Source organism: Camelus bactrianus, chromosome 21 (genome assembly GCF_048773025.1).
Source record: "Camelus bactrianus isolate YW-2024 breed Bactrian camel chromosome 21, ASM4877302v1, whole genome shotgun sequence".
Classification (NCBI taxonomy): domain Eukaryota; kingdom Metazoa; phylum Chordata; class Mammalia; order Artiodactyla; family Camelidae; genus Camelus; species Camelus bactrianus.
Genome location: NC_133559.1, coordinates 19,705,429 through 19,728,759, shown reverse-complemented (window position 1 = coordinate 19,728,759; position 23,331 = coordinate 19,705,429). Strand labels below are relative to the sequence as shown.

At 37.2% G+C, this 23,331-nt stretch overlaps 1 protein-coding gene across 5 annotated transcripts in view; it reads right to left on the bottom strand.

The window, feature by feature from the left end:
• Positions 1 to 23,331, bottom strand: part of DNM3 (dynamin 3) — a 459,598-nt gene that overhangs the window by 342,901 nt on the left and 93,366 nt on the right. For all 5 annotated transcript variants that reach the window (XM_074349798.1, XM_074349800.1, XM_074349799.1 and 2 more), the window contains exons 3-4: positions 4,539 to 4,688; positions 3,092 to 3,295 (exon numbers count right to left, since the gene is read on the bottom strand). In XM_074349798.1, coding sequence (XP_074205899.1) covers positions 3,092 to 3,295; positions 4,539 to 4,688 — 354 coding nt within the window. The remainder of the gene's footprint in view (positions 1 to 3,091; positions 3,296 to 4,538; positions 4,689 to 23,331) is intronic.

Sequence of the window (23,331 nt, the reverse complement as noted above, 5' to 3'; positions counted from 1 at the left end):
ATGCTATGACCCAAACTGCATCCCCATAATGAAAATGTTCATTTCATAAAGCAGATCCTCTGTAATATCTTTTTCTGGGGACTTTTATGACCTCATACACAAGAGAAGATGCCATGCAAATAAACAGCTTATTTTTTAAAGTAGTGGAGATTCATGAAAATAATCAGAAATATATACTGAGCATCTATTTAGTCAAGCATCCTACTAGGTGGTCCAGCACATAGAATTACTATTGACCACATACACTTTGCCTGATGAATGGGTGTTAAACAACAAATTAATGAACTAACTAAGGCAATGATTGCATTCTTAATGTACTTGAGTAGAATTTCCAAATAGCAGGAGGAAGTGTTCCTTAGAGGAATCAGTGAAGCCTCCATGGTGAGAATCTTAGAAATCCATGGTAAGTGTGCTAGTCTGCGCCTCTTAATCTAAATCTATAAGTAGCAGCTGGCACAATGCCTTAAACACTTCAAGCCAAGCTAAGGACAACCCTCCTTCTATCCTATCCCAGCCCCAACCCAGCTAAGATCTTCTTTCACCTACAGTTAACCTAGCAATTTGCAGGTGAGTCTGAAATAATTTTTATTTTTATCATATATTATTAAAATATTCAAACAATTCTATTACAATTTTATGTGTTAACAGGCCTCATTAATTTATATTATTGCCAAAGCATTACTGAAGAAAAAGAATGAGGCTGGAGAAATAACCCTGCCAGAGGTCAGACAATACTACAGAGCTACAGTAATCAAAACAGCATGGTACTGGTACAAAAACAGCCATATGGACCAATGGTACAGAATAGGGAGCCCAGAAATGAACCCACAAAATTTTGGTCAATTAATCTTGACAAAGGAGGCAATAACATACAATGGAATAAAGACAGTCTCTTCAGCAAATGATGTTGGGAAAACTGGACAACAGCATGTAAAGCAATGAAGCTAGAACACTCCCTCATACCATACCCTCAAACTCAAATAAAATAAACTCAAAATGGATCAAAGACTTAAACATAAGACAAGATACAATAAACCACCTTGAAGAAAACAGAGGCAAAACATTATCATAAACTCAAAATGGATCAAAGACTTAAACTCAAAATGGATCAAAGACTTAAACATAAGACAAGATACAATAAACCTCCTTGAAGAAAACAGAGGCAAAACATTATCTCACATACATCTCAGAAACATTCTTCTAGGGCAGTCTACCCAAGAAATAGAAATAAAAGCAAGAATAAACAAATGGGACCTAATGAAACTTACAAGCTTCTGCACAGCAAAGGAAACCATAAGCAAAACAAAACGACAACCTATGGAATGGGAGAAAATTTTTGCAAAAGATGAAACTGACAAAGGCTTGATCTCCAGAATATATAAGCAACTCATATGACTTAATAAGAAAAAAACAAACAACCCAATCCAAAAATGGGCAGAAGACCTAAACAAGCAATTCTCCAATGAAGACATACAAATGATCAATAGGCACATGAAAAAGTGCTCAATATCACTAATAATCAAAGAAATGCAAATCAAAACTATGATGAGGTATCACCTCACACCAGTCAGAATGGCCATCATTCAAAAATCCACAAATGATAAATGCTGGAGAGGCTGTGGAGAAAGGCAAACCCTCTTTTACTGCTGGTGGGAATGCAGTTTGGTGCAGCCATTGTGGAAAACAGTATGGAGATTCCTCAAAAGACTAGAAACAGACTTACCGTATGACCCAGGAATCCCACTCCTGGGCATATATCCAGAAGGAACCCTAATTCAAAAATAAACCAGCACCCCAATGTTCATAGCAGCACTATTTACAATAGCCAAGTCGTGGAAACAGCATAAAATGTCCATCGACAGATACTGGATAAAGAAGTTGTGGCATATTTATACAATGGAATACTATTCAGCCATTAAAAATGGCAATATAATGCCATTTGCAGCAACATGGATGTCCCTGGAGAATCTCATTCTAAGCAAAGTAAGCCAGAATGAGAAAGAAAAATACCATATGATATCACTCATATGTGGAATTCAAAAAAAAAGAAGAAGAAGACAAATGAACTTAAATATAAAATAGAAACAGAGTCATATATATAGAATACTAACTTGCGGTTGCCGGGGGGAGGAGGGTGGGAAGGGACAGACTGGGAGTTCAAAATTTGTAGATACTGACAGGTATATATAGAACAAATACATAAGTTTATACTGTATAGCACAGGAAAATATATACAAGATCTTGCAGTAGCTCATGGTGAAAAAAGAATGTGAAAATGATAATATGTATATTCATGTATGACTGAAAAATTGTGCTCTACACCAGAAATTGACACCACATTGTAAACTGACTATAACTCAATAAAATAAAATGAAATGAAATAAAATAAAATAAAATAAAAATACAGTAGGAGAAAGTAAAAAAAAAAAAAAATTTCCTAAGATTGGAGACAATGCACTTCCATTTTGAAAGGACACATCACAAGTGCCCTTCCATAATTTCTTCAGACACACAAAAAGATCCATCACTGGGGTCCCTGATGATAAATGGTTATTACTCAGCTCAAAGAAAGAAAAAAAATCAAAATATCAGCATAAATAAGGGACTTTTTTGGATTCTGAAATGCCAAAAACAGATAAATATGTATTATGAAAGCAGAGATTTAAGTCAAATAATTACAAACTAAATAATATCTTACATACAGTAAAAGAGCTTCCTATGTTAAGGAAACAAAACAAAAACCAGGAAGACTTTTTATTGGCAGTATATTCAGAGTACTCATAATAACTAAGAGGACTGTCTGAATTCTGTATCAGGTATTTCTTTTACCAGCTTTTAAAATAAGTAGTTCATGACAATTAGAAATGTCTATTTTCTTAGATGTCAGTTAATCTTACACTTACATAGGTTTAGACTGTATTCCCCAGTTATTTCTCTTTTGGCATCTCATATACGAAAGATTGGACAATATTAATAATGGCCAATTTAATTAGCAGTGAAATCAAGTTATGAGAATGTGTTACTTTGAAATGTACCCAAACTCTTGACATTTTAAACGAATTCCCTTTCATCTTAAGGGCCACACACTCACCTTGAGGATCAACTTCTTTAGCTAGCTTCAGTGCATCTGAGTTTGCAAGATCGGTGTTGGCTGGGGTGACAGCCAAAATCAGACAGTTCTCCCTTGTGATGAACTGCATAATCATTTCTCTGATTTGATACTCAATATCTGGTGGCTGATCTCCCACGGGCACTTTAGTAATTCCAGGCAGGTCAATAAGGGTTAGATTTAACACTGCGCGGAAAGGGAGAAAAAAAAGTCTTACATACATCCTCAATGCTGACAGACATCAACAATGCAGAATTATCTGTCACTTTAGTAGAAATAAAACAAGCTGAGTTTGACATATAGTGTATCTGAACTCCAACTGATGCGCACAGAATAAAAAGCAAAGAATTCAAAATGGCTTTGCAGGTTTTCTCTGTATTTATGATATGTTTATGCTAGGCCAAATGATCGTTTTAACACAGTTGAAGAGGCACTGGTTTGCATGCCTAATAGTTTCCTCAGAGAGCCATCACATCTGGAACTAGGGGGCTATAATTCAAACACTGAACAAGAAGTGAATATGTTGTCTGGCAGTCTTGTACACTGCCTATGAATGATATAAAGATTCTCAGGGTAAGATTTCTCCTTCCCTTTGAAAGCACCACATATTATTGATAGAGGGTTAGCCATTTAGCCTGTTGGAAACCCACCAGTCGTTCGAGGTGCCCTGAGGTTAGTATGAAGGCTATGTACAGTCAGACTCATGGAGCAGCATTTGGGAGGGCAGAAAATTATCCCTGAGTCAGTGACTCCAGCCCCAGCCTGGCAGCTGTTTCCTCTGCACACAGCATTGTTGGCACCAAGTTCTCTTGGGGAGTCATAATTAAGCTTATGTCATTCATGTCCCGTTTTAAAAACAACAGAGCTAGGGAGAAGATTAGAGAGTACAACCTGCCCCACTACAACTTTAGTCAGCATGGAGGCTGTTCTGTATCACACACCATGCGTTGTTATCTAATTTATAAATTTCTGTTGACAGCCTGGGTGAAAAAAATCACAGTTGATTCCTCAGGAAAAGGCTAAACAGGAATATATAAGACTGTAGAAAAATTCATTAGGGAAGACTCAACTACACCACCATGCACCTCTAAGATTTCTGCAAAGACTGAAGGTATTAAAAATGGAAATTTTCAGGCATATCTCTTTGATTCTAAAAGTTTAAAATAAAGAAAACTTTTTTAAATGACTTAATTCTTTTGTTTCCAATTTGTCTTTTCCAATTGTCTTTTAAAAGTCATCTGCTCCTGCTTCCCCATAAATAAATCTATGAGCTCTTTGGATCATACCATTTACCAATGTATCTAAGCACAATCCTAGAAACCTGCTAATTTTTGAGAGACCAAATCATCTTTTATGCAAATACTTCATGTTAATTAATATAGTAAAAATTTTTGAAGACAAGAATTTGGAATTTTGCTATTTTACTTACCATGTGGGGAATAGACTCGTAAATTAATGGGTATGGAGGAAATGCCTTTATTCATTCCAGTTACTCGATCTGTTTCTGCTTCAATCTCATGGCGAACTTCATCAAAATCTGTAAATTTTTTCCCTTTGCAATGTAGAAATTCAGCATATTCTACAAAAGACAAATTAATACAATCTAAAATTTATGTACTCTTGAAATAATCATAGAGAAACAATGCTTCTTTAATTATAAGTCAAAGTATCCAATACTGTCTCTTTAGCCGTCACAATGAGAGAACACAGTGGTTGCTAAGAAGTACAGGTAATACTTTTGAAATATTAAACATAGTAAAAATGCTAAGGATGCAAAATTTGCTTGTTTTCAGACAAGCAATTAAGTATTATAAGCAATCCTTAAATCATCTAGCCTAATAAAGAGAATTTTGGCTCCCCAAACGATAAAACAAATAACAGCAGCCAATTGTCAAAGAAATTAGGTCTACAGCACACAAAAAGCCTACTTACTAATCCTATTAACATGTCCTTTTTCAATAGCATCACTTTATCATGATGGAATGCCAAGTTATATAAATACAGCTTCAGAAGGCAAGAAGATTTAGAAATAAATTTTGCTTAATTGTTTAAAAAGAAATAATACATGAAATATTTTACCTTTAGAATCTACTATCCAAAATACCACACCAATTTTCTGTAATTAAAAAAATACTTTAAAGAAAAAAAAGAATTATATCAAAGAAACTACCTGCAATCTAAAAAAAAATCAGTATCTGTTGGCAGAAGGAAAAACTCTAAAATAACTATATAGATAACAGAAAAATCGTTTTTTTTTTAATTTTAGTAACATCTTGAAACTGTTGTACTATCAATTTTTATATCTGCTTCCAGAGATATCACATAGATGATAAACAACAGAACTTGAAAAAGGAAGCTGATACTATTAAGACCTAAAAAAATTCATAATTTTAACAAGAGAACAAGTCTTAAATACTTTAGCTTCTCTAACATCTAGCTGAAAATTGCTCCACCAAACTTAGACTAAGGCTAGTATCCTGGACTCAGATACCAGCTGAGACAATTTATGGTAGTCTTCCAACCATTCCCTACCCAAGTCACAACCTTCACCCACTATGTGGCAAGGCCAATAGGAAGACAACTGCAAGTTTTGGACCCCTGTCTTCAGGTAGCTTAGCATCAGTTAACACAGGCAGCATGAAAAAGGTGCTGACCTACCTTTAATGTGAAAGGAAAGACAGAGGTAGGAAAGGTGGCTTCAAGGAGCACTGCCTGAAAAAGGAAATGGGGTATGAACTGTGTACAGAAGAGTGGGGAGGGTTCTGGTGTGTACAGAGAAAGCAAGGCCTTTCAGGCAATCAGAGAATCTCAATAGCTTCAAAAAACCCCTGGCAGGTTATTATCCAGCTTCTGCTTGAATCTACCCACCAATGGGGAACTGACGCTTTGATCTCTTTAGGGGGTAAAAAAATCTCTTATTGGAAAATGTTTCTTAATGTTTGTATGAAATTTGTTTTCTAATCATACTTCCTTGGTCCAACTTTTGCCCCCGGAGCTACTCAGACAGTCCTCTTCCACATGAAGAGGCCAGACTAATCTGAGCATCGGGACACAGAGTTCCTCATCCTCCTGCGCTTCTCTCACCACCTTTCCTAGTTTTGTCTGATTGTGGCTCAGGCCTGCTGGTGGAAGACACAGACACCCCAGCCCCACCTCAGCTACTCAGACTGGAAAGGGCATGGGCTCCTGAAGTGGACCAAAGAGCTTCTGCTTTACTTTGCCAAAGAACTGTAATAACTTAACATTTTGAATATTAGAATGACAGTCAGAGACTTTACTTAAATTCTGTCTTCCCTGTCAACGTAGGTGAACATGACTGTTTTTCTATTTTAGTTTCTCCATATAATAACATGAGCCACATTCTGAAAAACAGCAAGTTAAGACTCCCAAAAGCTCATGCCTCAACGGTGGAAGTATACACAACAATTAAGCTTCAATAGCCTTAGAAGTCTGGCCTGAGATCACTGCATCATTTGGCATTTTCTTTCACATGTTTACCCTCATAGGTGCTGTTTTTACAATATAAATTCTTAGAAGATAGAGGATTTATTTTATTTACCAACTCAGTGGCTAGGCCAGTACCATATAAGAGTATTTAAAGATAAGGAGGTGATAAAACATTAAGAAAAATAAAGAGGAACAAAGAATGTCAGATCCCAGAAAACAAACAGATATTAGTAAAAATAAGTCATAAATAATTTAGAAGAAACAGAACAATATTTTTTCAATTCAATATATTCTGTGGAAAATGCAAACTTGAGAACTTTTTGTTATCGTAATTATTACTTTCGTAGCATTAATAAGCTTCTGGATCACGTACTACGTTTTCAATTCTGTTACTAATCAATAATTTACAGTAACACGTTTACTTCTCTTGTTGCCACTAGATGGCGCCTACTTGCTTTCTCAGCAGAGGAAACTAATGCCCTTCCAGAAAGATGTCAAATCAATGCAGTTTTCAACTTAGATTTAAATTTATTCCTTGATTCCTGAAAATGCTTTTCTCTTGGAATTGAGAGACTGTAATTGTGCAGGACCATCTCTAACCTTTGTGTATTTTTAAGTCTAGGGTCCCACAGAAAGATTTAGGGATGTCAGTACACATTTATTTATTTAACTAATATTTATTGAGGTCCTACTATTTGTCAGGCACTGTTTTAGAAATTGAGGACATAGTAAAGGGAAAGAACTAGTCTCTAGAATCAGGAAGCTTAAGTTCTAGTGAGATGAAACAATAAACAATGTGTGTGTCAGATGGTAAGTGCTATCGAGAAAACTGAAGAGTAAAGGCGAGATTAAATGGGGGAGGGGGTTGCTTTGTTATATGCTTTGGTTGAGGAAGGCTTCCCTGATATGATAAAGTGACATCTGAGCAAAGACTCAGGAAAGGGAAGGAGCAAGTCATGCTTTACCTAAGAGGATCCCAGCGAGTGCCTGAAGCAGAAGTATGCTTGGCATTATTGGAGGAAGAGCAAGGAGGCCAGCGTGCCTGGAGCACAGCGCACAGGGGAGGAGGGGTAGGAGATGAGGTCAGAGCTGTGGTACAGAAGGGTTACCGGTAAAGAAACATGATGTGACCTACGTTTTGGGGGGTTTTGAGGAGGGGAGGGGAGTAGGGTAATTAGATTTATTTGCTAATTTTAACGGAGGTCCTGGGGATTAAACCCAGGACCTTGTGTTTACTCTACCACTGAGCTCTACTCCCTATCCTATGACCTAGGTTTTAAACAAATACCTGTGCTGAGAACAGACCAGAGGCACAAGAGAAGAAGCTATTAGAAAAACAAAAGGGAGATGATGAGACTTGGACCTGGGTGGGAGCAGAGGTGAGGAATGGCTTCATTTTAATGTATTTTGAAGAAAAAACCAACAGGATTTGCTGATGGATTAAAGGTGTGGTATAGAAGAAAAGGGGGAGTTAAGGATAACTTAAATGAGTTTGACTTCAACAATGGAAGAATTTTGAAATAGAAAAGACTGAAAGAAAAGATGTTGGGGAGCTGGGGTTGGGAATCAGGAGTTCAGCTGGGGACCTATTAAGCTTGTGATGCCGACTACACACCACCCACGTGGAGAAACAGAACTGCTGCTGATGGTTGAGGATCACAGCGCTGAAACAGACACAATTCAAAGTCCTATCATTGGGTAAGAGTTCATCTATTCTGAAATTTTTCCAGAAGATGGCAGTCAAGTGCTTGAGGTAACTTTTACTAATTAGCACAAAAATGCCTTTGGGGCTGGATATATGAGTCTTTCATTTAGGGAGAAGTCTAAGCTAGAGATATAGGTATTTTGGAATTCCTTAAAGTTAGGCAAGTGGATGAGATCACTAAGTGAGCGACTCAAATAAGGAAGAGGTCAGGGCAATGGGCCCTGGGTTTTCCAATGTTTAGAGGTCGGGCAATCGAGAGTAAGCAGGGTGACCAACAAGACAGGAGAAAAACCCAGAGAGAAGTGACCCAAGGCCAAGTAAAGAGGGTGTTTCATGAAAGAAGGAGACCTTGCACTCCATCAAATAGTGCCAACATGTCAGGTACGATGAGGACTTTTAATGGATCATAGAATTGGGCAACTTGAGGATCCTTCAGGAGGCTGAAAAAAGCAGTTACAGTGGAGTGGGGTCAGTGATAGCCTGACTGGAATAGATTTCAGAAAGAATAGGAGGAGAGGAAGTGAAGACTGGTTGTAGACAATTCTTTTAAGTTTTGTTGTAAAAAAAAAAGAGAAAAGAAGTGAGAGCATCTGGAGGAGGATATGAAGTCAAGGGAGCGTTTTATAAAGAAGGACAAACTGACAGCATGTTCACAGGCTGATGTTATTAACCTAGTATTAAGGGAAAGCTGCTGATGCAGAAGTGAGAAGAAACAAGGGCTGAAGTGATGTCTTCAGGAAGAGGGAACAGGAGGCATTAGGAAGGAACATGCTAGTTCATCCATAGGAAGAGAAAGGAAACAGAGTAGTGAGTATTGATGGACGCGATAAACAGAGTTGATGGTGATGGGAGCATGTGAAGTTCATCAGGTAAGAGCGGCAATTTATCACATTTAGTCATTTTAAGTCTTTAAAAAAAAACATTTCTGTATGTATTCTCACTGGTTAAACCCCATAAGCACTATTATTTCTACCACAAAATACATCTCACGCACACACACATACACACACTAAATGAGTAACTTAAGAGCAGCCATAGCAGGAATGTCAACTCGGGTCTAATCTACATCCATCCCTGGGATTCCGACCTGCCCAGCATATCAGGACTAATAGAGCAGGAACTACAAAATCCTTTTTCCTATGGGTTTCAAGGAGCTTCCAGGGAAATAATTCATCCCACATGATGGAAAAATTTAGGCAAAACCTAATCTGAGTTGTCAGAGGGAGCTACCTGTCATCCATCCTCTACTTGGGCCCAGAGACTCATAGGTCTGTGTTCCCTCCTCTCTAACAGTACAGTGATCACTGTCACACCACATAGTCTACTTTCTACTTAGAAAAACACAGCGACCATAACTACAATTCGTAGCTACAGGATTATGTTGTCAATAAGCTGAGTCCCAGCAGCAACAAGGTAAGCCAGTCCTGTTAGGGGACTCCAGCTCACTAGCGTGCAGACTATGAATGGGTGGATGGCAGAGGTAACATGTATGTTTTGAACATCGGACCACAATTGCCTCATCAGCCAGCTTATCATCACACACTTCCTAAATAAATTCTCATCAGCAGTGCAGGCTTTCCCAAAAACACAATTATAGATGAAAACCTTGGAAGGATTATCACAAGAGCAATGAATCTCTTACTGTACTCACCTCTGAAGAAGAACGTTAGTGTGAGTTTGGGGATGAAGATGGTTCTAACAGCCAAGCCAAACTCTACAGAACAGGCTGCACCTGCTGATCAATAGCTAGACTCTTAAAAGAGCTAGTAAAGGTGTGTCTTCTGAGACTTTGACACTATGGTAAACTAACATGTCTGAAGGTCTAACAAACTCATCCTAGCGTTCCAAGTTACTTTTTTTCCTCCTAGGAAGGTACAGTTTGCAGTGGTGCAAGCACTCTTGGCATGTTCTCACTGTTCCTTTCATTCTAAATGCTTGGTAGTTGGGCACATGAAATGATCTCTTTCTCAAACAATTCCAGGCTTCAGCCCAAGTTCAGTCTGAATAGAGACTGATTAAATTCCTCAGCCGCAAGCTCATATAGAGGATGAAGGCAATGTGCCATATAAGCGTTGAAACCCTGATAATGCATCCATGAAATTCGATTTCGTTTTAGTATAATCTGTCTTGCTGAAATCCATAGTATGTTTTCAGTTTCACAAAATAAGATTCCTAGTTTTAAAAATCTGTCCTGTTTCCCCAATGTTAAAAATAGCCTACATGTGAAGCAAAGGTTTACATTTTTATATCAAAGAATGACTCGGGGGGGGGGTATTAAAAAATCCAAGCTATCACTCTATGTTTATTTCCCTATAAAACATTTTAGCGTTGTCATTTCTGCTGGTCATGAAAAACAAATTACGCTAGGTTAAACGGCTGACAAACTGTTTGGGGGGAGGATGATACGGTTTATGCCTGGGCAGCATTCCAATCATCTGTGGAAAGCACAGCATGACCGTAAGAATTTAAGTATTTCCAATATGCCCCTTCCTTGGGGAAAAACAGGCATATGCTTCGATTAATCGAGGTTAAGTAGAAAGGAATAATTATGGGGCATATGCATATAACTTCTACGTTAACCTTTATTCTAAGAACTGTGGTCTTCAATACTTTAGGAGGAAGGAGTTTTATTTCTAAAATGTTGTAATGGCCATGTTTTGTAAGTACAGGACTCCAGTGAAAATGGAGCACACAGGACACACAGGCAGGGAATGGTTTTCAGTGCAACTAACTGAATCCACTGGCTGTAAAGACCATCTAGCATGACTCTACTTAAAAACATGTTTCCTTAAAGGCAGAGGCTACATTTTACTCATCTGTGTTTCCCTAACGCCTAACATATATAAAGAACACCTGTAGATTTCTATCTTCTGTAAAGAAATTCACTCTGCAACGATTGAGCAATTTGGGGGGGGGGGGGGGCGGGGAATGCTTCCATCAAGACTTCAAGTCATTCCAAATTGTGGTTAAGTGAGCAACAGGGCAAGTTAGATATGAATTATACTGACCCAGATATGAAGCAGAACTCAGTGTGTCCTAAACAGGGAAAGTTTAGTAATGAAAAAGCAAAACAAAACCAAAAGTAAATCTAGAGAAGCAAACAATAACCTGAGGAAGTCCAACAGCGGGTGAAAGGCAGAGGTCTCACTCAGAGGGTGGCGGACGGTGGGGTGGGGGTGGGGAACAAGAAGGGCCAAGACTCACAGCAAAAGGTGGATGCAGGCAGGCAACAGAGCCCAGCCGCAGAAAGTAGGGTTCAGGATCAGGGCTCTGGTGCTCCTGAGGCAAAGGAGGAGATCTAAACAGAACTCCACATCCAAGTACGCCAGAGAGTCCCAGGCAGAAAACCAAGATGCGAACTCAGTCATGGAATGGAAGGTAGAGCCCTTTTCATAGGATACAAAACCAAAGTTGCTTACATAGACGTCAGGGTCAAGGGAGATTAGTGTCAATGCTGCATTGAGATTTACTGCTCAACGATGGGCCTACACAGTTTCCTCTTCCCTGAGAGCTGGGCTGGTTCTGAAGCCTGGGTGAGGCTGAGCTTACACGTGAGGATGAAGTGGTCTCAGAAGAGTGCTGGTGCATGAGACCAAGACCAGCATTTGACAGAAATCCCTCTAGCACTAGGAATTGGTATGGAATATTCTACCACAAGTGCCCAAAACAACAGTAGAGAAGCAGTAGTTGTAACACCTATATAGCTTGATTTAGTTCCATAGTTTTTCAGAAGAAGCTCAAAGAGCTGAAATCAGCTCTATTTTATACTCATCATTTCCATGTAAAACCCAATCAAGACACAAACTGTATTCTAAATCCTGAAACCAAATAAGGAAGCATGTCGAGCACTTGGCCAAAAATTACAAAGTGGATAATTATTCTAAGTCTCAGCAGCATCTGACATGATTTTCTTCCTCTTCCCCGAAACACTCTCTCCTACTGACTCCCATTATTCCAACTTTCCTGACTTTTCTCCTTCCTCCCTGGTGGCTCCTTCTCCATATCCTCAGCTCACTGGTCTCATCTTCTCTTCTCTGCTTCTAAATGCTGGAATGCAGCTAGACTTCCCTCTACACAGTCTTTTCTTTGTGATGTCTATCTTGTCTCTAGATGGATATCCAATCCTCTCTCACCTAATATTGGCCTTAAAAAATTTATACACACACACATACATCTCCTCAAATTCATGTCTCAAGCACTCATCTCTCCTCTGAACTCCAGACTTTTTCTGTATCTAATTTTAGTGCTTAACTGACATTTCCACTTGGATGTCTAATAGGTATCTCAAAATTAGCATGTCCAAAACCAAATTTTTAATTCCCCATTGCCTTCCCCTCCCATCATCCACACCTTCTCCTCCTTGCAGTCTTCCACATCTCAATTATTGATCATACCACTGAATCAGGTCCTCAAATGAAAAACCAGGGCTATTTTTGCATCCTTCTCTTCCTCAGCTCTCTCCCAATCATCTTTTCACTGCCTCCACTGTGGCCATCCTCCATCTAGGCTGTTACCTGTTACCTGGACCAGCATAAAAAGCATCCCAACTCATCTTCCTGGGTCCACTCTTGCTCCACTGAATCCATTCTCTACCTAGAGGCTGGAGAGATCTTTATAAAACATGTGTCAGATCATGTCTCTTTCATTTTCAAAACCTTTTATTGGTTTTCTAGAGAATCGGAAATACCCAAATTCCTCTCCCCAGCCTACAAAGTCCTGCACAGTCTGACCCCTGTCTGTTTCTACCTGTAATGCTATCTCTACCCTCTGTACTCAAATCAGTTTAGCTGCAACAGCCTCCTTCCTGCTCTTCAAGCACAGAGTCCATTCTCACCCCAGGGCCCCTCCCCCGGAATGCCCTTTGCCCAGACCTCTGCATGTGTGGCTCCTTCCTGTCATTTACTTCTCATGCAAAGTGTCATCTCTTTAGAGAGGCTTCTTTGATCAGGCAAAGAAAAGCAGCAGCTCAGCCACACTATTACATCATCCAATTTATTTTCTTCAGTGCACATAATCATTATCTCAAGATTTTCTTATTTGATTTTTATTACCTGTCTTCACGCACTACAATGTTAAGTTCCATGAGAACAGGAACATTACCTGCTGTACTCCTAGTATCTAAAACAGTGAACTGTACCTGTTAGGCACTCAATATATTATTTTTTGAATTAAAGAAAAAATTATTTTTTTAATTTTTAGTTTTTAATTTTTCATTGAAGTATAGTTGATATACAATATCATATAAGTTACAAGCATATAGTATGGTGATTTACAATTTTAAAGGTTACATTCTATTTACAGTTATAAAATATTTGCTATCCTCCCTGTGTTGTACAATATATCCCTGTAGCTTATTTTATACCTAATAGTTTGTTCCTCTTAATCCCTTACCCTTATATTGGCCCCCCTTCCTTCTCCCCGCTAGTAACCACTAGTTCATTCTCTATAGCTGTGAGTCACTGCTTCTTTTTTTGTTACATTCTCTAGTTTGTTGTATTTCTACATTTCACAAATAAGTGATGTCATACAGTATTTTCTTTTTCTGTATGAGTTATTTCACTTAGCATAATGCCCTCCAAGTCCATCCATTTGTTGCTGTAAATGGCAAGACTTCATTATTTTTATGGCTGAGTAGTATTCCATTGTGTGTGTGTGTGTGTGTGTGTGTGTGTGTGTGTATACATACATACACCTCATCTTCTTAATCCATTCATCTGTTGATGGACACTTAGGTTGCTTCCATATCTTGGCAATTGTAAATAAAAATGCACTTATGAACACTGGTGGCGCATGTATCTTTCTGAATAAGTGTTTTTGGGTTTTTTTGGATATATACCCAGGAGTGGAATTGCTGGGTCATCTGGTATTTCTACTTTTTGGGTTTTTTTTTTTGAGAAATCACCATACTATTTTTCCACAGTGGCTGCACCAATTTACATTCCCACCAACAGTGTATGAGGGTTTCCTTTTCTCCACATCCTCACCAACATTTGTTATTTGTGTTCTTTTTAATGACAGCCAGTCTGACAGGTGTGAAAGTGAAAGAGTCAGTGAGTGAATGACTCAACAAATCCTGGAGAACACTAGAGGTTTGTGGATAATGGAGAAGAAAATGATCATGAATATGGCTTTTGACATATTTGGTGTCTTTGATATCCAAGCAGAGTTTCAAGCAGTCAGCTAGAAATATGTGTCTGCAGTTTAGCCCGAGAGCTATAAATGTGAGAGTCATAGCTACATGAGTTGTAACTGAAGCCATGCTGCAGAGGAGATTGCCTGCGGGAGAATATGAAATGACACAGAAAGGAGCCTTGGGCAGGTGCAAACTTTAAAGGCCAGGTAGAAGATAATACATCAGCAAAAGAAACAGAGAGCACCCAAAGAGATAGAGCAAAAGCCAATAGTATTTGGCATCACAGAAGCCAAAAGAATAGTGTAATTTTCAAGAAGAAAATAATCGATAATGTTAAAAGCTGTTGAAAGGGCAAAGTAAGTACTGGCAAGCGACTATTGGAAATCATAGAAATTCAGTCATGTATTATACAGTTTCCTGTATCCTTGAACAATGTTTTGTAAATAATTTAAATATTTCTTGTTATTTCAATGACTTTTTGCTATAGATTGCTTTGTTTACATAAAAATTGGTTTATCTTTTTTATGCTTTTTTTTCCTTGTGTCTCTTCTCCTGTATCAGGTTTATAGCTGTCACTTCTTATGATTAACAACACATCTGTTTTTAAGCCATATTCTTATTCTAACTTTTAGCTTTACATTTTACTCTAGACTGAGAAGTCCCATAACCTAAAGTATGGTTCTGAGTCTAAATTAAGACTGGAAATGCCCAGAGTAAAGCCATGACCTTGCAAAGATGAGCTTTAGATCATGGACTTTGTAATATTAGTTTTGGCTGCCCAAGGCTCCTTTTGCTTCCTCCTGATAATCAGCTAAGTTTAGAAATTAAAAAGAGGTTTCCAAATAAATGAGTTATTATAGTACTATTAAAGGCTAACTGAAGGTACAATTTCAGAAACAGCAAATATTTCAATATCATTTCTTGTTTTAAGAAGACAAAAAATAATGTAATTTGCCAAGTAAAAAATCTGTACTTGAAAGTGAAAGGACTAGACTTTGTCACGAAAGTTCAAGTGATCAGACGGCTATACAAGAAATACAATAGAACATCTAAGATCTGCAAAATGAAAATATTTCCCTATAAAACCTTATACATAAGGAATGAAGTTTATAAATGAGATTTAAGTAGTAATCATATCAGAACTGCAAGTGTACAAATATGTAACTAAAAAAATTCTCAAAGTACCATAACTACAGTATACATTACTGGATATATTTGCTGCTTAACCAAAAAAATTTTTTTCTATGAGTATGTACTTCTGTGCACAGGTTGTCAGCAATACTATTCAATCTAAATATTTTAACAAGATCCTAGAGTATTTGGTAAGCTCCTTAAAGGTCTTCTTGACAAATTCCTGAAGGTTATTATCAGTTGGAAACAGAGCCAACTTAACTTTGTATATTGTGAAAGGTACAAATAGAAGTTCTTTTTTTACATGAATATTCAATTTTTCCAAAACCATTTGTTGAAAATACTACCCTTTCTCCATTGAACTGCCTTTCCACCTTTATTAAAAAATCAGTTGTCTGTATATGTACGTCCATTTTTGAACTCTGTTCTGTTCCATTAGTTGATCTATCTTTATGTCAATGCCATACTATCTGATTACTATAGTTTTGTAATAAATCTTAAAATCAGATAGTGTCCATTTTCTAACTTTGCTGTTATTTTTTAAAATTTTTCAGCTATTCTGGGTCCTTGGCATTTCCTATGAATTTAGAATCAGCTTGTCAATTTCTACAGAACAATTTAATTTTTGAATCTTTTATCTACGGCATTCTTTGCAGTATTACTTTTAAAAAGTTTTCTCCTCTGGCCCAAAGTTGTACATATATACACACAGCATGTGTAGCTAAATGCATAAAAATTTTCTCATGAATGCCTGCTGTGCTAAATGCTTTAAATTTTAACAAAAGTACAGAGTCTTATACATGAGAGGTACAGCTCCTCTAAACTCTGTCTTTTTAGAGCAATCACTTCAGTGCTGTAGGGGGCTGTACAAAAATATTTGTTATCGATTATGGCACAAGCACAAAGTAGCCAGTTGTTACGGTATAGCTTGGTAACCAGAGTACATATTTTTGCAACAAAAACCTAACAAATAAAAAATAAAAATTTTATCTTGAATATATGAAAATTCTTGAGCATGATATTCAAAACTAATTGCAGAAAACTAATGTAGAGTAACTCTGACAAGATGACTTTGCTTCATAAATTGAAAAAATTATTCTATGACTCAGACAATAGTCAATCCAATCATTTCTTGAAGGAAATTGTTCCTAGCATGAAAAAAATTAATAGAACAGATCAATTAGTGTATAAATTATCTAAATAGAGATAAACAAATTTAAAATATTTTAAGGTCCTCCTTAAGCAATTTTTTAATTTAATCCCAAGGGATTCTTGTAAGAACATCCAGCACTTAGCATTATGTGGTCAGTTTAAATGATGCTAAAAGAAATGTACCTATAAAGAGAAACAAAATAAAGTTCTCACCTGAAGCTCAGTATTATGGTTTTTTCAACTCAGTATGCATGTAAATTCATGCTTAGCTGCAACAGTCACTAATTATCTCAATAGGAACTTAATAAATAGAAAACTCTCTCACAAGGACACTCACCTCCTTTAAATGGAGCTCAAATATGAATGTTATCAATTTTGCAAAGGAGATAGGCTTTGGGAAAAGGACAATCATTAGAAAAGATATGAGAAAAATATCATCTTGTTTGAAAAACAGGTACATTTTAAACAGCCCTCAACTATGAATATATCACACAGATCACAACAAAAAGTGCAATCTTAATAATGATGCATTAACTGCTTCATCATCCAAATACGTCATCATACTAAAAACTGATTTGAAAAATATGCTCTATTACTTGACAACCCCTGTTAGTAGTTTCATAACATTAGAAGAGCCCATGCAAAACATCCGCATCCTTCCTCTTTCAACCACAAAATCTAGATGCAAATCATCCCTAATGTAAAGCAAGTTTCCCCTTGTTGTTCTGCCTGTTGCAGAGTCAGCCATGCTGTACAGTGTTCTGCAGCCAAGAACATGAGTGTTTAAGCCTTTGGAGTCATATCTAAGTTTGAAGGTTCCACCAAATCTTCATCATGTGATCTGGAAAGTCATCTAACTTGCCCAACCCTCAGTTCCCTCCTCTGCAAGTGGTGTCTCATTCATGGGCTGCTGTGAGGACAAGAGCATGGTCATGGCTGCCTCCTTCATCAAAGTTCTCCCAGTGAATCGTCTCCTAGTGACTAGCTATATGGGCTCAACAAATGTGTCATTACATACATCAAAGAGTAAATCATATACATGTATCAGAGAATAAATGAATGAACACATTTAACATAGAGTAAGCCCTTAGTTTTAAAAATAATCAAAGAAAATTTAAATAAATACCTAACAGCTAATCTAGATAGCAGAGGTCTTAATTTCAGAGAGGATAAATAAGCTGCCTAAAATCACACAGCTAGGAGGTGGTAGTCCAGGATTTAAATCCAGACATTCTGACTCAAGAGGACAATCTGTTAACCATTCCAGACTGACTGATTCTCATTACTTCAAGTGCTCACCTCCTAGAGGCATCCAATTCTTGGTCTTTCATAGCCTCTCTGTCCTCAACAGTTCTTTCTTTCCACCTGCCACCCACCTATGTGTGCACTTCTCAAAGTCCAGGAATCACACGTGCTACTCTGTCTCTACCATGGTTTGTGTTTCTGCAAACTCTGGAACCTTCCCCCATAATAATGTACAAACGTACACAGAAATTTCAGTGTAATTTCAAGGTCTCATAGATAACTGCGGCACCCTCTTCCTCACAAGAATATGTGTGTTAAAAAAAAAAAAACACCTAGTATGCTGGCCACTGTATGGCAAACACTCAATAAACAGCTTATATCATTATCATGATTATAATGTGTGCCTATCAAAATATTACCTAACAAGGTCCTACTCAAAGATCATTTCCACCAAAAACTTCTTTGATCACTCCACTGACTGTGAGGAACGTTTTACTCCTCTGTGAACGTACAACTCATGTAATTTTACCTTAAAGATTCTTTATCCAAAATAACATGTTTAAGAATGTTTATATAACATGTATTACACATTCCACAGCATAGGAACTATTTGCTTATATGCCTTATTTCCAACGTTATAATCAAAATTCTCAGAAAGTAGCGGCTATACCAACTACATCTTCAACTTAACATTCCTTAAGGGTACAGAAATGATTAAAAGAACAAATGAGTGAAAGAATGAACAATTCCAAGTTTAAAACAAAACTACTATTCAGTATTTTTCAAAGATGCATGAGGCCTAGAATGTCTAAAGAACTTCCAGTATTTTTTTGCTCGTTCAGTATGAATCAACTTTATGCAACAAAGTCTTTTTCTGAGCAGATCTCTTTAGAATTTTTTATGAGCCATCTTCTCCCCTTCTTGGTCTAATCTGCTAGAGAGACAAGCTCTGGATAAGACTCTGAAGAGTATGTTATTGTTCTCTGGACTTCATTTTAGTAAGAAGTTTAATAACACAAAAATACTATGTTTTCAGTCTCCCAAAACTTGTGCTTTAGTGATAGGGTTTTTATATTTCCTTCAATTACACACTGTGCTTCTTAGGTTACAGAATTGAGACTGTTTCTCATTCTGTAATATAATGCATCCTTTCAACTGGGAGTTGAGTTTTCTGGCCATACAAAAATCTACTTGTTAAGCAACTACTACTATAGGGGACATAAAATTTTAAGCTATAATTCACAATCTTAACAAACTTACCCAAGTTGGAGAAAGAAGACAAATATATGAAAATCAAGAAAAAGGATTTAAATAAGATTTCAGGATAGCAAACATCATGATGAGTAACTGACAAGTGAATGGTGCACCTTGCTACCACGTGGATTTAGCAAAGGGAGGGGATCTTTTTAGGCTGGGGCAGTCTGTAAAGGATTTATGGAAAAAGTTGAGTGTGCACTAGATTTAGGAGGATAGACAGAACTGGGGGAAAGCCAAGAAGAAAAAAGAAAACATTTAAAACTACAAACAAATGATAACAAAGGCACCAAAGTGAAAAAGCGAAAGAGATTTGGAAATAAGCCAGGCAGGTAATTAACAACAAATATTCAATTTAAAAAACATATTTGAGGAATGAATGAATGAAAGCATAAAGCATGTATGGACGCGTGTAGGAGACAGAATACACCCCTCTTTGTGGGTAAACACTAAATGAGGTGATGCAAAGAAACATTCAGCACAGTGTCCATTTCACACTAAGGATGTTAACAATGTAGGCTATTATTACGGTTACTGTTTTTTCAAATGATCAACATAAAAGCAGTGGCTGAAATCTGACAAGCGCTTCATTTGATTTTTATGACTTGTTGAGGAAAGAAGTTTCCACAGAAAACAAAACTGAATTCTGTTAACAACTACTGGGTTCTTCTTTGTTAACATCTTCAAAGAATAAATTAAAGAACTAGTTGACAGCCATTGATAAACACTGAGCAGTGAAAAGTTAGAAATGATAGTTATGGACACACACACAATAGACAGATAGGGAGATAGGGAGAAAGATAGAAAGATAAGATAAGATAGATATAAATAAGTATTGTGCTTTGTGATCCTAATGGTGATTTTGACTGCAACCCATCTTGGTCTTAAAAGCTGATTTTAGAATGCTGTACCTTTATGAGATGGACGTGCACTGCATACAAAACTTCATACTCACACCAAAGATAATTTGGAGGGTAATTATACATCTTATCAAAAGCCATTTCATTTATCACATTTAAAACAGAACTTGAATCTAAAAACTTATTTCATGCCCATAATCTTAGGACCTATCTGTTATATTAGTCAGGACATAAATTAACACACATTAACTCCTGTTAATACCCAAAATACTCCTGGGAAATAAGTATTATTATCCCAGCTAAACTGTAACTGCTCTATGCCTCAGTTTCCTCCTAAGTAAAGTAATAAAAGTAATACTAGTATCTCATATAAGCTAACAAGTCAAGGTTTACCAAAGGAGTTACCCTTAAAATTTTTAATATATATGATTTCATCTTTATTGTTCTTTAATAGTTCTGAGTTTGCTACTGGATTCCTTTTTTAAAAAGTATTTCAAGATATAATGGTTTTTTGGGCCTCAAAGTAATCCATATATAAAGTGAAAATAGGACTAGGATACAGAAGAAAGGAACCACATAGGCCAAGAAGGAAAAAGTGCTCATTTTTATCTATTTCCACGTAAGTCTGGTTTTGCCCAAGTGCAAGCCCCAAAGTCATGTGGACTTGTATAATTAGTAACTTTTGACCCTTAGAATAAATTTAAAATGACTGAAAATCATACCCTATATTTTTATTCACAGACAGACACATTATCTCCTGTTAATATCCACAGCAACCCTGAAAGTAGGTATTAAAATCCTGAGTGAACTGTAACTTCTCTGTGCCTCCATTTCAATACATAAAATGGGAACACTGATAATAATATCACCTGTACCTCACAGGCTTACTGTGAGAATAAAATACATGCAAAGCACTTAGATAAATGCCTTTTATGTATGTGCATGCTAAGTGCTATATGAATGTAGCTAAGAAAATAATGATGATAATAATAATACTGGTATCATTTCAGTATAACTAGAAATACAGCTTTCCTCCATCAAAGCTAAACAACTCAAATGCAGGCAGAATCTGAGACATGTCCCACCAAGTACCAGCTGCAACCACCAAAGTTCACACCTGGACAACACAACATAACTTTGCATTCAGTGCTTGAAACTTACCTTGATATAATAATCATGTATGTGTTCCAATAGAAAATTTAAAACAGCATTCAAATTGACTCCCATTTTTCCTCAGTACAGCTTAGTAAACAAATGTGACTTCCACTCCAACTGTAAGAGTCCCTTGAGACTATTTTTAGTATCAGAAGAAAAACATGTAAGTTCTGAGTGTCTTGATCACAGAATCATGATCATTAGAACAGTCAATAGCAGAGAAAGTGTTCTGAACAGCAGAGCATTTTGCCGTGTGTAGCGCATGCGTAAGGTTCAAAGCGCCTTCAGGTGCGTTAAGTCATTCAATCTTGAAAACCATTTTATGGAAAGTGATCATCAAAAAGCTTAAATGATTTTTTTTTATAAAGTTACACCACCAAAAAATGATGGAAATATGAGACCTCAGGTCATTCTCATCCCAGGTCTCTACTTCATTTCACCAAGCCGCTGCAACCTCATGGAACAATATCTTAGTTACAATGGAAACCTTCAGGTACAAGAGCCACACTACAGGAAGAACTGACACAGGAAATACCTCTGATACGACTTTTATTCCTCCTGGGCCCCCTTAACACTTCTGAAAATAATAAAAGGATGAGGTTAAGTGAGCATCTGAAAAGAGATTTCTTTGAAAAAGTTAGCGGCCAAGCCACCAGGCCCGACTCTCTTGCATGAGGGGCAGGGAGGGGAGACACCCTCTCCGTGTCTCACACCTAGTGAGGGACCTTTCAAGAACCTAGCGCCTGCCCAGGGCAGGGAAAGCTCAAGCCTGTGCTAGCAGACTATCCAGCCTGCACAACCACAGCAATAGGGCAAAGGACAGGATGTTTGAGCACCTTTCTTTCCTTCAAGAACTTCTCCTTTGAGTTCACAACTTTGCTGTTTGGCAAAAGAGATCTAACTTTTCAACATACCTTCCTCGCTAAGCTTAACCATTTCTAGCTTTTGATTTAAAATGGAAAATGTGTAATTCTTCCTTTCACTTGAACATTTAGAGGCCATTGTAGGGTTATTAATTGGCCTAACTTCAGTATTGCTGTGTCTCAGGGAATGAGGAGGCCCGAGGAGAAGGAGAGAGATGGGGTAACAGCTGATTGGTGGAGCAGAAAGGACATAGACAACATTTATCTATTAAGTTGGCCATCTTTGGGCACAGTTTATGGTGCCCCAAAACAATTATAATAGTAACATCAAAGATCACTTATCACAGAGTACCATAACAAATATAATAATGAAAAATTGTGAAATATTGCAAGAACTACCAATGTGACAGAGAGACACAAAGTGAGCAATCACTGTTTTTAAAAAATGGTGCCGATAGATTTGCTTGACACTGGGTTTCAAGCAGCGTTACAAACCTTCAATCTGCTAAAAAAAAAAAAAAAAAAACAAAAAAACACACACAATGTCTGCAAAGTGCAATAAAACAAGATATGCCTTTATGGTTTCACATTAAATATAGTGATATAGTTATGGTTATGACAGTAGCTTTATCATTTTATTGGCCATTTTGTGCTATTTAAGTCTCTTAGCTCCCATGGGTCTAAGGCCATTTCATATTCATCTTTGCCTTCTCTATATCTACCATAGAGCCTGAAACATCAATACACTCCGTACGTACTGAAAAAAACGAGTTATTTTGTAATTGTTCTGTGTAACTATGAAAGTTAAGATCTTATTTTAGAAAATTCGATTACTTTTGAAATGATCAGATTTATCATGTTTTATAAACGGACATTTGTCAAATTTCCTGAAGTTCAGCTGTGCATAACTTTCATGCCATTAAGCCGTTCACTGGCCAGTGCATTCATGCAGACAGTGTATTTACAGTAACTTCTCCCCGGCTAACACTTCTTCAGCAATTCATTGACTCAGAGTAAGAGCTAAGAGCCCACCCAGCTGGGACCACAAATTGAAGTTTGCTATCACATAGCAGTACTACCCATATTAAGTACTTCAAATTTTTATTTTCACACGCTGAGCCAGGTGTTTAAAAAAGAGTATGAATTTAAGCTGTTCTAACAAAACTTCTCTACCTTCAAACTGTGGTGACATTTTACTAGTAAGCTAAATATCCCTAATTAAAACAGATCTGCTTAGCGTCAAATCACTGTAATTCATTAATTCTCTACTGAGAACA